General features: G+C 46.8%; 1 protein-coding gene across 2 annotated transcripts in view; it reads right to left on the reverse strand.

Annotated features, from left to right (window-relative positions):
- SOCS7 (suppressor of cytokine signaling 7) overlaps positions 1-13,539 on the reverse strand; it is a 33,112-nt gene extending 19,573 nt beyond the window's left edge. The window contains exons 1-4 of one of the 2 annotated variants that reach the window (XM_082197257.1): positions 12,263-13,539; positions 5,459-5,523; positions 3,372-3,476; positions 331-435 (exon numbers count right to left, since the gene is read on the reverse strand). In XM_082197257.1, coding sequence (XP_082053383.1) covers positions 331-435; positions 3,372-3,476; positions 5,459-5,523; positions 12,263-13,332 — 1,345 coding nt within the window. In that variant the 5' untranslated portion in view covers positions 13,333-13,539. The remainder of the gene's footprint in view (positions 1-330; positions 436-3,371; positions 3,477-5,458; positions 5,524-12,262) is intronic. The other variant, XM_082197258.1, reaches the window with a different exon arrangement.
- Between the last annotated feature and the right edge of the window lie 4,288 nt (positions 13,540-17,827).

A 17,827-nucleotide genomic window follows, 5' to 3' on the forward strand; every position in this document is an offset into this window, starting at 1 on the left:
ATCATTTGAAAGTTAAAGTATCTGCAAAATTCTGCTCCAGACCATCCCATAGTAGCTAATAGGAGCAAGGCAAAATTTGTCAGGAGTCTTGAAAGGGGGCCAGGAGGAGAGGGTTTCAGCTGAATTCTGTACACATGGCCTGGCATCTCCAGCCTGACCAAGAGAAGGGGTGCAGTGCCATGGAATTTTTTTGCGTACTATTCTGTTTCTTGCACACCGCCTTGAGTCCAAAAATCCGATAATTCAAATGGAAAGCCCAGCTCCAGGGAGGGGAGGCGGAAATTTACAGCGGAATTTTTTGGAAACCACGAGGATCAAAGCTAAACTGACCCGGGGCGTGCGGCGGAGGCGGCGGAGGCAGAGGAAAAGACTGGAGGGACGAAGACCCCATCGGACCCACTAAGACAGATGTAGGCAGTGTCCCACTGATATCGTCTAGAAGAAGAACATAAAAAATAATTGAAATGTCCAGGAACTAAGAAAAACTCAAATGGGTGTAAGACAGGCTCGCATTAGCTTCACCTTCTCCAAGACCCAAACCTTCACCTTGAGAGTCTTCTACATCAATAAAAAAAAGCGTGAAGACACATGCTTAGCAAAGGTTTATCCATACTTATTTGTGGCATGCACAGATTGTAAAGTGTTGGCTATCTTGGGTATCTAAGTTGAAAAGCTACCCTTTCAGAAAAAGTTTCCTTGGGTGGGTGGGGAGGGAAACAACTTCAGGTGCTGAAATACTTCATCTTCTGATGGTCTCTTACCCATCTGTCAATATGGTTGCCCGTAAGCCATTTATTTCTGGGATTTTTTATCACCATTTAATAATGTGAGCAATCACTTCTCATAGGCACAAAGGTGTCCGAACGTGTATGCACACATACACACACACACACACTGGTGTCGCTGAAGAGGCAAAAGTTCATATATTAACTTGCGGGGTGCAAAATCCTTCAAAAGACCAGATCTTAACATGATCATAGAATCAGAGGCAGGAGGGACCCCAAGGGTAATCTAGCCAACCCCCCTGAAATGCAGGAATCTCAGATTGCAGTCCCTCATCCAATTTGAAACCATACCAAACCCTGCTTAGCTTTGCAAATGTGCAGGCAATTTTATCGCTGCACCAAGGAATCCGTTTAAATCTGAGAAATGCTGAAGGTGGGTTGGTGGGTGTTGTTTTTTTAAATAGAATAGCTATATTTTATAGAAAGCAGGTGTGACAGCTTGGAAGGTTCAGCCACGCCAGCACAGCCCACCAGACATGCCCACCAAGGGATCAGCGAAACTTCCTGGCTTTGTCTGTGACTGCAAAACAGGGAGCAGGAGCCCACAAGCACCTGCCAAGCCATAACCCACAGTTGGCTGATTCCATTTGCAAAGGTGGAAGACGTGCCAAACAGGCCTGACTCAGTGTTCCCCCGAAAAAGGGCTTCATTTCAACATCCCTCCAGATGTTGCATTATCCCTGGCATCTGGAGGACCACAAGTCTCTCCCCCCCCCCCCGCTTTAGACGCTGGCAATGCTGCCACTCTGCCTGGCTTTATATAGCAGGAAACTTCAGGCACAGGAGCCAAACACAGCTGTGCATCTGGCCCCTCGGGGCCCTCTCCAAACTACTTCCTTCACCACTGGCCTGCTCTTCCCCTTCCTTGACTGCTTTTGCCAGGCTGGAAAGTGCCCTTGACCTGGGATATTATCTACTGCTGCTTGCTTGGGCGGAAGATGGGAGAGATATGCGTGTGCACACACGCGTAGAAATTTCTGGCTTGTGTGGCTAGAACACAACATTGCACCCTGTGCATTCTGGCCTCACCCACAACCAGGAAGGAATGTGAAAGGTCCCTGCTTTATTGTAACACTGACATGATACCATGCTGCCCATAGTCCTACCTGCAGCAGCAAGTGATGAGAGACTCCATATCTCTTGTAACACCTACTTCAGGGTTTCCCAAACTTGGGTCTCCAGCTGTGGTTTGTTTTTATTTTTTACTACAATTCCCATCATCCCTGACGGCTTGTCCTGCTACCTAGGGAGGATGAGAGTTGTAGTCCAAGAACAGCTGGAGACCCAAGTTTGGGAAACCCTGATCTAGCCTAAAACTTTCTGCAGCAACTAGTTTTCTATGCACTTTGTACCATCTCCTTTGTTAAAGCGCCAGCCCTCTCTTGTCGCCAGCCTCCCACGCACAAAAGGAGCGCATAAAGCGCGATGCAGGAAGTTCATTCATCCTAAAGGGCGGCAGAATCCAAGTGCATTTCCAGCTGTTCAAGGGGAAGAGCTGATGCCCAACATAAAACGAGAGGTTGGCGCAAGTGCGGGGATAGGAGTCCATTCAAAGAGACACAACTGCTTCTGAGCATTAGAAAGGAAATTGAATTTAAGGCTGCACATATAATAAATGCTGCCAAAGTTCCTGAGCTAGATGGAACAAAATGGGCAGGTGCAGGCAGCTTTGTATGCTTAAATCTAGCAGGGCTAAGAGAGCTCCCACCATCCCTGACCACGCTTGCTGGCTGGAGCTGATGGGAGCTGGAGTCCAGCAACATTTGGAGGGCCACAGGCTCCCCATCTCTGATCAAAGAATCATAAGAGTTGGAAGGGACCCCGGGAGTCATCAAGTCCAAACCTCCTGAAATGCAGGAATTTCAACACGCAGCCTCCCATCCAATGCGAAACCATACTGGACCCTGCTTAGCTTTGCAAATGTGCCAGCAGTTCTATTGCTGCACTATTTTATAATTATATAAGGACTTGTTTGCAAGTATGCACACAAATGATCCGTCTCAAGAATCTCAGTTATCCTTTTCTTTTTAGAAAGCAAGCCAGCTTCTGGACGTTGTAACTATGTAAATACGTGGGTTTGTTTTTTTAAAGAAAACAAACACAGGGGGCGGGGGGCAACACAAAGCAGTATCTCAAAAGCCAAAAAGGGTATGAACAGGAATTCCAGGAGTGAAGGGGAAAAGATCAGTGTGACCTATTTGACTCTTTACCCTTCCACCATGGGTAGCAAAAGCAGCGAAATTATGCAAAACAAACATGCAACTTTGCATAATGCATAAAGGCTGCTGAATTTAACTTCTTGGCTCCGGTTTTGGTTGTGCTGCGCAGGATTTGGGGATGAGGGGGAGGAAGAGAGCACAGAAGATGACACAAGGCGGCTTCTCTGAGAACAAAAACCTGAAGGCTGTGAAGTGCTACACACCAAATGGGTTTTAAGAGGCTTCCTTCCGTTCACTGAAAAAGATCATTACAAAGCAGCAGATGGAAAAGATGGGGCAGGGCCTATTCTGGGGGGCGAGGGAGGGAGGAAGGACTCTGGGCGAAATGTGCAGTTTCGCAAAAGGTAGTTCAGGAGACAAGCAGTACCCAAAAGGCTGAGGCTTCGCCGTGGGGGAGGTGGCGGCGTCGGAGGGTGTGGGGACGTCAGACCGCGCTGGGAGATGTCGACATCAACCAAAGACACTGTCTCACCTAGGAAGATGTGGGAAAAGTAGATATTAGAACCAACAGCATCCCAGGGACTTGCATTCAAACCAGCACCCAATCCCCAGGAGGTACTTTTCACTGCCAGGCCTGCGATCATCTGATGCAGCTGAATATAAACATGCGCAGAGTGCCTTTTCCCTTGCCAGTAAGCAACTGCACCCAGCTCTCCTTCATGACTTGTCAAATTCAGAAGATTTCTAGACACCTCAAAGAGGGATGACGTCGAACAACACAGAAATGCCTCCCCAAAACACACACCCTTTAAATTGAAGAGCTTAATCTGTGCACCGTCTAAATACAGCAAATGTAGAAACCACAACCTGCATTCAGCTAGGTGCTAACCAGAGCAGACCCACTGAAATTAATGGTCCCCAAGTTAGTCATGTCTATTAATTTCAACGGGTCTGCTCTGAGTAAGACTTGCATGGAAAGCAACCCTATATCCCTGGAATGTTAATGACAGAAATTAACGATCACCATCTGATGGTGTGTATCTGAATGGGCCACCCATGAGTAACAGCGCGTAATACACCTGGTGATGATCTCCCCACCCCAAACAATACGCAATGGATAAGACGAGCATAAACTTGCCCTGACCTATATTTGAAACCAGGAAATGAATCAAGTTATTCTCTAGCGTTGAAGTCAAAGCCACGCTTCCTATTGCAACTTTGGAGTAAGCTCCATTGAACGCAACAAGCCATTGATCGCGTAGGCTTGCCCTCCTTTTGCTAGAAGGTTTATGGAATGGAGTCAGACCCTCCGCTCCCTAGTTTCTCAAATGCATCCTCTGCCACAAGGGCGGAGAGACACTTTCGGTGTCTTGACTCCAAAGCACTGCCTTTTCCTTCAGGTCCTCCATAGTTACGCTGAACTGCAACCTAATTGCTGTTACACCAAGTAGGGAACTGCCAGAGGTTAGAATCAACATTTTGCGCTCTGCGTTTCCTTAGATGCAACTTTGTGGTCTCTGATTTTGTGGGTTTATTTTTTTAACCACTAACCTTTTAAAGCTAATAATAATAATAATAATAATAATAATAATAATAATAATATTCTCTGATCTGGGTGAGCCAATGTAAATTTTCCTAGCACCACTCTAATGCTTTTGTCCTCTCAATCTAGTTGCTGAGATTAAACCCAACTCAGCCAGAGGGTTAGTGTATTTATTTATTAAATTTCCTTTCAGCCCTTCCTCCTAAAAAAGCCTAGGGCTGTTATATATAGGTGAGTTGCTGGCAGAGTTGTTTGCACCCTGATAAAGTCCTTTAATCCACAAGGGACTGATCTACTCTAATCAGGAATAAAGGATACTTACTGATTGTGGTGAATTTTAGAGTATCCTGGGTAAAGCTGGAGCAACTGGACACTCTCTGATTTACTAAGTGTTTTCTGCTGCCACCCCTCTCCCCAGAATGCAAGAGGAAGGACTCTCTGAAGCAGCCTTTCCCCATCCTGGGTCCCCAGATGTTGCTAAATTGCAACTCCCATCATCCATGGTCATTGGTTATGCCGGCTGGGATGAGGGAGGCTGGGCTCCAGGAGTAGTCTCATCCTGCCATGTTGTTTGCAAATATATGTTTTATTACATATCACGCACAGACACATATGTGCACAAAGTATTTTTTTAATGCTTACACTGAGATATAATAAAAATGTAAGGATGTCATCACGCAGCCCCCTTCGGAGGATTTGTAGTGCCTCAACACAAACCTGGATTGCAAAGGGGGGTGGAATGGCATGGGGGTGGGCAAGCAGAGTGGGAAGGGGCACAGCACCAGTTTCCCCTCCCCCAAAAAAGGCAGAATCACTCCAAAGCTAGTTATGGGTTTTTTAAAAATAAAATAAAAGTGGTACTATTCTTAGGTTTAAAGACCCACAGCAACATATTATACATGCACAGAATAATAAAACCACAAGCACTTCCTTCAAGGGAAAAGGAGAAAGAAATCAAGCTTGACACTCACCCGTGAAGAGGGGACCGAAAGCAACTGGAGAAAAGGCACTTTGCGTTCGCATCAATCTCTGTTTTCTATAAAAAAGACGGACAGATGAGCCTGTAAATAAGACAATGCTGGGTGTCTGTTCACCTCTCAGAGGCTCCATCCTTCTACCCACGAATGCTGCCTCAAGAGATCCAAAAACTCTGCTTTTGAATTATATCCTCTGATTATAAGGAGCATAGGGAGAGGGTAGCTGCAACAAGGACACTATTTCAACACAGGCTGGTTTGCAACCTCATAGGGCTGCATTCCTATTCACATTTACCTGGCAGTGTCATTTGGCTCAATGAGGCTTACTTCCAAGTAGGCATGAATGGTATCGTGCTGCATTGTTAACTCATAAGCTGCCTCAAAAAGGGTAGGGGAGCCAGGGTGAAAATATTTTAAGTAAATAAGACAAACCCAATCATTCTGTTCATTCAGCCTGTGATGCTGATCTAGGGAGTTTGAGGTTTTACTCTAAAACACACCTTAAATATAACTTTCCACCTGGGAGAATGAAGCAGGCTCCTGGCTTTAATTCAGGGAAAAAAATATTGCATGCCTCAGCTATCAGAAGGCTGCGCCGTCATCTGGCTTCTAAGCCCCCATCATTAAGAATTAAGATGCAATGAAGCTTCTAGACCTCGTGGTGGCAGTTATTAAACTCAATCTAACTAGAAGCGATTTGGGGAATCGCTAGTATCCAAGGTGAAAGACTGGCATTCTTCAGGGGCATTAGAACCCCAGTAAGGTTTCCCTTAGAAGTTGTGGTCACTTTACAGAGTCAACCGGATTTCTGTCTTAAAGATGTTAGAAGGGCAGAAAATAAATTAAATCAATGACGCTTGCTTGCTCATGAAACATCAACCTGCTCTTGTTCTACTGCTTCTGCCCCCTTTATGCTTGGATTTTTCAAACTACTTTTATGACATTAAAAAAACAAACACATTTGTTTTTCACGGTCAATTTCTATTGTCGCTATTATTGGTGAGAGTGGCTTTGGCTGCTTTAAACTAAACTGACATCCTTTCCCACTCTATACATAAAGGTAAAGGAACCCCTGACCATTAGGTCCAGTCGCAGACGACTCTGGGGTTGCGGCGCTCATCTCGCTATATTGGCCGAGGGAGCCGGTGTACAGCTTCCAGGTCACGTGACCAGCATGACTAAGCCGCTTCTGGCGAACCAGAGCAGCACACGGAAATGCTGTTTACCTTCCCACCAGAGTGGTACCTATTTATCTACTTGCACTTTGACATGCTTTCGAACTGCTAGGTTGGCAGGAGCAGGGACCGAGCAACAGGAGCTCACCCTGTTGCGGGGATTCAAACCGCCAACCTTCCGATCAGCAAACCCTACGCTCTGTGGTTTAACCCACAGCGCCACCCACGTCCCACTCTATACACAGATATACACATAAGGGCTGGGTCGTATCTGGCTTTCAGCATTATGATATATCACCAGCTAGACATGGCAATATACTGATACATCATGATGTCCGAAATAAGGATGGAGCTATGTAGAGGCATTGGCTGGCTTCATGGTTTTTTCCTGAATCATAATTTCTGCATAGTACACACACACCATAATCTGAAATATATTGCAAAGTTAAAAATTATGAAACCAATTATCACAATATGGACTTCAAACCAGTTTTGGATGATATATCGCCCAGTCCTAATAAACACACCCCTTCCCCATATTTAACCACAGCCAAGTGTGAGTGAAGAGGTTCTATCCTTTTTTTACCCCCACTGACTGTACCATCAGTTCAGCCATTGCACAGGTGTGCTTAATTTGAAAGTGCACCCCTCCCCCGCCAAATCTAACTTTTAACTGTGCATAGGGGGCGGGGGGCGGAGCAAGGGACATTTGCAATGGTACTCCATTTTCTGGGCCCAGAAACCACGAACAGAAAATGTGGCTGGACGCCACAAATTATGTCAGCGTTCGTTAACAGGAAACCATATTCTATCACACATTTTTAAGTAGCCAATTTTCCAAGGGGCCATGCTGACAAATCGGTAGTAATTTAGTCCACCTTCTTCTCCCAGCAGCAAAAATCAAACTCTGGAACAGAAGTGTAGACCACAGTGCACACACACCACAAATTATTCCAGTACGCACCATAAATTTAAAGCACACAGGCAGCCCCAAAGAACCTGGAAAGGGTTGTTTACTCCTCACAGAGTTACAATTCCCAGCAACCTTAAACTACAATTCCCAGAATTTTTCCTGTAGGAGTGTTTGTTTTAAAGTTGTGGTGTATATGAGGTAACTGACATGCCTTAAGATGAAAAGGTGTTATATAATATATAGACACACACACACACTCACACATATATATCTATATATCTATCTACATACATACATACATACATACATACATACACACATACTCAGTTTTCAAAAATTTACAAATACACACCTTACAATCACATGGTTCCAATACATAATAGACTTCCCTTGCCACCTTTTGTGGTGTCTTGTCTTATTTAAATTTTTAACAAAGCATTTTCCACTTCACTCCATTTTTAAGCTATTCTGCAGTTTATCTTTGATGATAATTTACGGTAAATCAATTTAAGTTAACCCTACCAAGGCACTTGCTTGCATGCCATGATTTTTCAGGTACAGTGGTGCCCCGCAAGACGAAATTAATTCGTTCCGCAAGTTTTGTCGTCTAGCGAATTTTTCGTCTTGCGAATCACGAAATCCCATAGGAATGCATTGAAAATCAATTAATGCGTTCCTATGGTCAAAAAAAGTCCAAACAAAGCCAAATTTGGTACAACAACAGTTTATTAACTGCTCTTTAAAGTCACACATACTGTAAAGAGCAGTTCAAAAATTGAAGGGAAAATAAATTAACTTTATAAACAAAACATGTCTTTGTTTTTAGACAAAGGAAACAAAGTCGCGAGACGTTTTCGTCTTGCGAAGCAAGCCCATAGGTGAAATTCGTCTTGCGAGGCAAATCGAAAATGGAAAAACCTTTCGTCTAGCGAGTTTTTTGTCTTGCGAGGCATTCGTCTTGCGAGGTACCACTGTATTACCACAAATGTTAACCACTATTTAATTAACTTTGTCCCCTCTTGGTTTCTTGTTATACCCGTTACGTTTTGCCATTTTGGCATCAGTTTGGTCAGCCAACTCTTTTTTAGTTGGTAAAGCATCCTCGTTGCACCTCTGGGCAAAGATCACAAGGTATTTTTGTGCCCTGAGACACAACTGTGATTCATAAACATCCTGGAGGAAGATGAGATAAGCTCCTCCAAAAGTATAAGAACTTCTTTATATGTGGGCAAGTGAAATCAATTCTATAGAACGCGGCTATTTTCAAGTCTGCTTGTGTTGGGTTGGAGTTATCTCTGGGTTTTGAGCCCCATTCTCAACCCCTAAAAAGAAAAAAAGTCTGCTGTTAACACGGGACAGGAGCATTTTCCTTTCGGACTCTCGGACCCTTCTTTCGTCATTAACCTTTGAAGTTCAGAAACCCATAATTAAGCGCAGAGCAGAGAAAAATTACATAAATGCTTTGTGGGGGGAACATCCATAGATAACTCAAGCCACATTTTGTAAGCGAGAGCAATAGATAACTTGACAGAAACAAAGTCCAGCCCGGGGGGGGGGGGATCCTATCTTACTTTGGGTGGGAATTTTCTCACACTTCAGAGGTGAAAGCCAGTCACCCCTTGAACCAAAATGGAACCCATCCATGCCAACTATGCCTGGAATTAGAGATCACATCCATATGAATTCCCCCTCAAGGAATCCTGGGAACTGTGGCTACCCACCACAGAGCTACAATTCCTGGTACCTTTAAACTACAGCTCCCAGGATTCTTTGCATTTGTTTCAAATGTAGATGTGGCCAGAATTGGAAGAGGCCTTGTAGGCCCGGTAATCCCTTTTCAACGCAGGGAATCTAGAGCTACACCATACACAAGAGGTGGCTGTCCATGAAGACCCCCAAAGAGTGAGATCCTACCCCTCTAGAGAGTGTGGAGGGTGGCATAAACCCAATTTACTCAACAAAATATCCTTCCCAAGTCTCTTCAACTCTATCTCAAAGACATACAATGTTCTTTCTTCGCACAATTCCCTCTGGAGCATTAGTCCAAAAACGTGTCTTCTTCATATTGCTATACTGATTTCGTTTTTCTCTCACCCTTCTACCAAAAGGTTCGGGATACCTGACCCCCTCCTGTCCCCATTTTATATTCACAATACCCCTATGAAGCAGGAGGTGCAATGGCCCAGTCCTCACAGAGATGACAAATCTGTACCTGGGCTGAACCACACAGCATGGAAGGAGGGGTCAACATGGTGGAATATTCCTCCATGAACACATGCAATTCCTCCATAAAGAAAACCAGCATTTTGGCATTGTTGTTGAGGAGGAGGAGTCCATCATGCAACACCTCATACACAATCTGAATTGGTACGAACCAGACACAAGCCAATCCCCTCAGCAAGGACTAGCTAAGAGTGAGTGGCAAACTTCAAGTCTAAGTAGAGATACAAACCCAGGAATCTAGCCAACTCCAGTTTCCATTGGAATAGGAATGGCTTTATAAGTAAAACAAATAATTAAGGGACTTTCCACTCTACCATCCCTGCTTGCTGTCTTACTCACACCCATTTTCACACCCATGGGCCTTAAAAACAAAAAGTAGTGGTAGTTAATACTTCTCGTAAGCTGCCTCAGAAGGCTTTGTATTCTGAAAGGCAGGGTGTAAAATATTTGTAAGAAATAAACACACACACACACCTGTGACTGGCAGGTGTCAGGCAAAGAGGCCCTTCCATGCCCTTTTCCACCAGCACCATTTACTGGAGATGCCTGGGAACTTTTGAATGGAAAGCACATCTTCTACCACTGAGCCGTGAAAGAACAGACCAAAGAGAATTTATACTAATCACCAGCTGTAACCTACAAAGTTGAGAACTGGTTCGTGAACCTCAGGGTTATATGCTCTGCCGTATGCCCAGAAGAGTCCATTAGCCTCTATATTGCTTTAAGGATAAAAATAATAAATTATACTAAGAAAGCTTTGCAGCACAGCGGATGTGGGGAACCAACTGAACTACAGCTCCCATCATCCCTAGCCATTGGCCTTGCTTGCTAGGGCTGATTGGAGATGTGGTTCATTAATGTCTGGAGGGTACACCTGTGCTACAGCATCAATAATACTAATACTAATACTAATAATCATTTATAAAGAACTATCACTAAATGTAACTGAAAAATTACAACTAGGCCAGTCTCATCCTACTATGCAATGCTCCTTGAACTCTGATTTCTCCATCGAAACATCTAGGCCTCAAAAACTGGTGAATCCACCATACTGCCACTGTGAACCACTAATCCAACACCTGAACACAAGAGTATTTACTCTTAACCCCTTAGGATAGTGAAATTAGCAAAGGCCTTTTTTAAAAAAAGCACTCCTATGCCTCACAGAGAAAATCCATGTTTAGTTCCCTCAACCTTAAAGCCTTAAAGTCCACAACTGAAAAACACAACACTAGGTCTCAGATAAGCCACCTTTAGTTACGTTGCCAAGTGACAATTAAAAACAGAAAACCCACCAGTCATTGTTTATCTCCTGGTTCCCCCACTACGAGTTACCCCTCGCCTAGAGATTGTGTGTAACGAACGTGGTGCCCCTCTGGATGTGGTGGACTACAACTCCCATCATCCCTAGCTATTGGAGCTGATGGGAGTTGTAGTCCACAACATCCAGTGGGCACCATGTTGGCTCCCCCTGCTCTAGCTGCCCAACACCAGGGTGTTCCTTTGTAGTCAAAGGTCTTCCAAATCTTCAGAGAATCCAGTGAGATGCCTCTCCTGTTCCATGAGGAAAAGGGAATCAAGTGTGAACGCCTTCCCAGACAGTTCACAGCTTCTAGCCTTTCGCCACCAGAGAACTCCAGCCTCCACAGTCACTAGTGAAGTCCTCCTTTGGTATTCAGGGCTTAGGACAGGCTTCCTCAAACTTGGCACTCCAGATGTTTTTGGCCTACAACTCCCATGATCCCTAGCTAGCAGGACCAGTGGTCAGGGATGATGGGAATTGTAGTCTCAAAACATCTGGAGGGCCAAGTTTGAGGAAGCCTGGCTTAGGAGGTCTAACAGAACACAAAGATGCATCATACCAGCTCAGAACATTGGTCTACCTAGATGTCTGGCAGTGGCTCTCCAGACTCTCAAGAGAAGTTTCTTTCCAGTCAAAAGAATGGAGCAGCAGGTGAACTTGGAACCTTCTGCATGAAAACCATTGGTGGTTGCAGATAGAAGGGTGGGAAGCGGAATCTCCTAATCCCAAGTGGAAGCCAGGAAGACTGATTTGGGGGGGGGGGACAGATTCTCTCTTCTCTTTTGAGGTGCTTTCCAAGAAAAGCCAAGACCTAAATTCTCTATCCTTCACAGCATAGGACCCAAGTCCTGGAGAATGAGTTTCCTTTGCACTCCCCCCAATAAAATATTGGAGGGAGCAGGACCCCCCAAAGTTGATGGGCATTGTCATTCAAATGGTGTGGGTGCAGCAAGCCATGTGTTCGATTATGCAGGGTGGGGCTTATATTTTATTCAAGTTGGCACCCCTGCTTCACAGACTCCCTACCTGAATCCATAGCCAGGAAACAAGCACCTGAGAATCCACTGTTACATCCATAGTCTCAGGCTCAGCCTTTGACACCCAGGATACTCCTCCAACAGACGGTCCCTTACCAGATCCCGAGAGCTTTCCTCTCCTCACCCCCCTCTATTCTTTCCTCTTACCTGCCCGACTCTTGCTCCCGACACCCAGGGTGGGACACATCGGGGAGGCTCCCTGCCGTGCCGGAGGTGGCTCGGGGGGCTGCGGCTTGCAGCAGCTCCCTCTCCCCGGCCCGACGTGCACCAGCGGGGGTTGTTGGGTTGCACGACGCTCCGCTGCAGCTTTTGGTGCGGAAAAGGCGGCTCAGGCGAATCTTCAAGGAGCCTTTCCTCGAGGGGGCGGCGGCGGAGCTCGGGCGGTTGGCTCCGACGGCGGGCACCGGGCCTGCCGGAGGTGGTGGTGGAGGAGAACCCGGGGTCGTGGTGGTTGCAGCAGCGGGTGCTTGGAAGCGGCTACCCGCCGCGACGACCGGGCTGGAGGTATCTGCCTGCCCGACAGCCGCTTCCACCTCCTCTTCGTCTTCCTCGTCGGGGCCGAGAGCTTCTAACACGAGCAGGGCGTCGCTGGTCTCTTCCCCCGGGGGCAACAAGGGCATCGTGGGCGGAGGGGCGAGAGGCGGCGGAGGCAAGAGGCTCAGGCACGGGCAATCTCCGGGAGGCTTGCCCGGCCCTCCCGGGGCCGTCGGGGGAGCCTGGTGTAGCCCCAAGGCGGCCAGCTGCAACTCCAGGCCGGCCCCCGGGGGGAAGAGGAGGCCGCCAGCCGCTCCGCTCCAGCATCGTCCCCCTCCAGGCTCGCCTTTCGGCGCGTCTAGGAGAGCGCACCGGTGCCTGGCGCACAGCAGCTCCGAGGGCGGCCGAGGCGTCGAAGGCGTGGGCAGGCAGGCGGACGGGGAAACCCCCGACGGCTCTCCCGCTTCGCCGGGGCGGAAGACCAGCAGCTGCGAGCCTCGGAGCCCGCCTGCCCTTCCACGATCGCCGGCGACGGCAGCGGAGCTTTCCCCGACGGCTCCGCCGAGCGCCAAGCCGGCTGCGGCTGACTCGGCCCCGCCGTAGCCCAGCAAGCGGCTCAGGACCCGGTACGAGGCCGCCGCCGCTGCAACCGCCTCGCCGCCTCCGCCGCCTCCGGGCTCCGCCGCCGCCGCTGCTGCTCCTCCGGCCCGCTGCATCGCGCTAAGGGAGGCGGTGCATTGCATGGAGCAAAAGGCGAGCGGGCCTCGCCAAGCAAGCTGGACGGGGAGGCCGGCCCCGTATCCAGATCGGCTGTCCAAAAAAGCTCAAGGCTTTCGCTTGCTTGCTTGCTTGCTTGCTTGCTTGCTTGCCTGGTCGCTTAGGGGCCCGCCCGAGCAGTGGGTGTGCACGCCCTCCGACTTCCCTTTCCGCTGATGCGCCCGATGATGCGCTCTCCAATGTGACCAGCCCGTCCGCGGCTGCGGCTCCTCTCTACGCTGCGCGCGCGCAGACGCTCCTCCCTCCGCCTCCTGCGCACTTTCTCCCAGTCCCAGCTGTTCCTTTCAAGCTCGAATGCAAACAGATGTTCCCAAGCCGCGCTCTCCGGCCGATGCAGCCAGACTCATGGTTAGACCCACCCCATTCGTGGAAAGTCCCGCCCTCCTTCCTAACACTAACCCCCCCCCAAAGTAGGGTTGCCATACTTCAAAAAGGGCCTCCGCGAAAGTTCTTGAGCCAAAAACCCGCGATTTTTCGATGGACTTTACTTTTTAAAAATATACCTACAGTATATTCTGAGTACGTAATATATACATTCTTCCAAGGCACATTACCTGCAATAGTTATGTTTTCCCTACTATATGGTTGCCATATTTCAACCCGATTAAAGGTAAAGGGACCCCTGACTATTAGGTCCAGTTGTGGCCGACTCTGGGGTTGCGGCGCTCATCTCGCTTTATTGGCCAAGGGAGCCGGCGTACAGCTTCCAGGTCATATGGCCAGCATGACTAAGCTGCTTCTGGCGAACCAGAGCAGCGTAAGGAAACACTGTTTACCTTCCCGCCAGAGTGCTACCTATTTATCTATTTGCACTTTGACGTGCTTTCGAACTGCTAGGTTGGCAGGATTCAACCCGATTAGGAAGACTCAAAAGTTGCCTAACACCCAGGACAAAGCTCCACATTTTGGAAATTGCACACACACACCCGGGAAAATCCAGACATATGGCAGCCCTATCTAGGGATTGATGCACTGTTGATTCGTAGGTACCTAACAGGCAGAAATCACATGGATGCATCTTTTCTGCAGCACAGCCAGCAACGAGACTTGGAAGCTGAGAGTAGGCAATATGGCACCTGCTTTCAGTAGCCACAACAAAAGATATGAAATAGGCAATATTACATATATTTAATCCACACCAACGTCTCGGCGTGAGAGCAGCAGGGGTTAAAGACTCTGGGAGTCCTGCCTTGTGACTGGGAATTCCTCAAATTCTCGCTGTGCTAAAGTGATGACTGCTACATAACAAGGGAAGGCATTCTGCACATGCTCGGGGCACCCTCATTACAATTTCACATTTCAAGGCAAAAGCCTGGTATTCAATGCAGGCTCCAGTTAAACCACAGTGTGCAATTTGGACAAGATTAAGCCTTACTTTTATGTAAGAGCCAGTATGGTTTAATGGTTAAGAGCAGGGGTAGGCAACCTAGGGCCCGCGGGCCGGATGTGGCCCAATCACCTTCTCAATCCGGTCTGTGGACGGTTCAGGAATCAGCGTGTTTTTACATGAGTAGAATGTGTCCTTTTAATTAAAATGCATCTCTGGGTTATTTGTGGGGCATAGGAATTCCTTCATTCCCCCCCCAAAAATATATATATTCCGGTCCCCCAAACTATGTACGCCACCCTGAGCTCCTTGGAGAAGAAGGTGAGATATAAATGCAATAAATAAAACAGATATTTGACTACCTATGGGGATTGATAGAGGAGTATGCAAAATGGTTCTAAAGCTATTCTCATGCTAACTGAAGCCGGCTCTATCAAAATATAATTCCACCTGCTTCTCATTCACAAGTCAAGAGGGAGGGCTTGATTTCAACCAGCATTCAGTCCTAGGGATGGAGATGTGGTTTAGGGTATATTTTCAGATATACAGTATAAGTATAGTTAGTAGGCTACCTGGTGGCAAAAGGGTTGTGCACTCGGCACATGTTCAGAAGTGCCCTTTATCCTCATTCCATAATTTGGGCGACCATGGGCTCCATTAATCGCTAGCTTGGCTTGCCACTCTTTTCTCCTGTGCTCTCTTAAAATTGCACAAGAGCCTCAAATTCAAAGGTGCAGCTTCAATATTTCACCTCTATGCTCATGAATCTTGCACCTGTTTAATTTATCTCTCTAAAGCAGCCGTAATGGGTACAACCGCACTATGAGAAAACTTTGAGAAAAGACTTGTAAGAGGTGACAGGATGGAAGTTTATAAATTTACACATAGTACAGGTATGCAGAAAGTGGATAGATAAACGTCCCCCCCATATGCATCTGATTGGGCAGAATGCTGGAGAAGAGTGGCAATGCTCATTCTCACACCCAAGGCCATATTCTTGAGATGGAGAGGGGCATCGTAGTCTTCACAGTAGTCTTCACAATATGTACCACCACCCCTGAAACAGAATCTCACCTGTCTGGTTTCTCCTTCAGATCCATCGATTCTTCATCCTAGTCTTCAAAGGGAGGGAAGACAGACCTTGTTCTGTACACCGTCTCTCCCAGCAAAAAGCTGAAACTTCTATGAAGGCTTCTTCAGTCCAGTAGAGAGCCCTCTGGAAAAAACTAGCTGTCAGATTATGTCCATCCACATGGTACAGTCTTGTCTTAGTTCCAGAATCTTTAAAAGTCATCCCAGGCTCATATTTTGACGGCTCTGCTTCTCCCAAGATCCTACATTTTAAGGCCGCACCAACAGCACACCACTTCTAGGAGATATACCCAACATTAGGTCAAAACCACTCTCCCCAGCTACATTCTGCATTCTAGAACTCCATCTCTTGTGATGTAGCAAAACTGCCATTCGGCTTCAATCAAACAACCCCTCCTTATTAGGAATACATGGGAATACGTGAGAACTCGGGGTCAAAATGCACATTGCATTAAATGCGTTAGTATTTTAAAACCAAAGGCCCCTCCACACTAATGTTTTTTCCTTGCTTTTTTTCTTGTCGATGAATTCTGCAACATGTCATTTATGCAATCAGAGAGCATCAGTGGTGAATTTCTACAGAACCATCCACACCTCAGTCCACTTTATTAGTTGTCCTGCAATGCTTCTCCAATGATGTTGTCACATTACTGCTATCTGGGGCACTCTTGCACCATAGTGCAACAAAAGCAGGACAAAAAATAAATAAACGGGAACCTATGTGATATAAAAGGTTACAGGTTTTCAACAGGAAGTTCTAGCACATGCACAGATCAGCAACAAAGCAGTATGCCCCACCATTAAAACTTTGCATGTGCCGAGAATCTATGGCCGTTCAAACTGGGGTGAGGCAGTATTGGTTTTGTGTTTTGCAATCGTACCTTGGAAGTCGAACAGAAGCCGTTCCGGAAGTCCATTCGACTTCCAAAGCACAGTTTCTGATTGGCTGCAGGAAGCTTCTGCAGCCAATCAGAAGTCGTGGAAGCCCCGTTGGACGTTTGGGTTCCAAAGAATGTTTGCAAACCACAACACTCACTTCCGGTTTTTGATCGTTTGGGAGCCGGAACGTTTGACTCCCAAGGCATTCGGGAGCCGAGGTACGACTGTACTTTGTTATGTATTTTTGTGCTTTTATATTGTAAACCACCCCTGTGATCCTCAGATGAAGGGCGGCACAGAAAACTAATAAATAATAACAAGAACTGTACTGAAAGAGGGATCACATATATCATCATGAGTTCACAATGTAAACGACATCTAGAGAGCCCCTGAGTGGCATTTCAAATCCAAAATAGCAGACATGGTGACTGTGGGAGGAAAGGGGGCTTTAACCCTGTTAAATTGTGGGTGAACATATCAGATGACACAGCGATTCTTCAAACAGCTCTTGTTTATTCACAGGCCAGAACAGAACTGAACTGAAGGGTTCAGCCAGCCTGCTTATATAGAGCTCCACTACAACGCAACAGTAACAACTTTCTGTAACTATCCGATCACTGAACGTCACTTTCAATTCCTTATTTGCATATGTGGACCTGAGTGAAAACTGCAGTATCCCCCTGCTGGCCCAGGGTGAGAACTTCAGTACATAACAAACCCCTTACCCTTACCCTCACCATCAACCCTATCAGAATTGTCCACCCCAACTGTTGCTCACAATGGGATGAAAGTGGGGGCACACACACACACAGAGAGAGAGAGAGAGGGGGGAGGGAGGGAGAAAGAGGCTATTTGTTAAAGAAAAGACAGCTACGCAAGGGCAAAACCTCTAGCAGCCTCCAGACCATTTTGCAGGAGAGATTTGGATGCATACCAGGAGATTTAGGTTTGTTCAGCTGAAGTGGTTTTTAAAGCACTCTGTCCCCCTAGCACAACCAATCCACTTATAACAATGATGGCCAGTCTTTCTGAGGTTAGGAAAGTGGCAGGGAAATGCACCAAAATGTGTGGGATGAAGCAATGATTACAAGGAAGATGGAAGCAAATAAAGATGAATGGTTAGTCATATAACCGCAAGCAATCAGAATGAATGCTCAGTAAAG

Source organism: Podarcis vaucheri (assembly GCF_965113315.1).
Source record: "Podarcis vaucheri genome assembly, chromosome: 13".
Lineage (NCBI taxonomy): Eukaryota > Metazoa > Chordata > Lepidosauria > Squamata > Lacertidae > Podarcis > Podarcis vaucheri.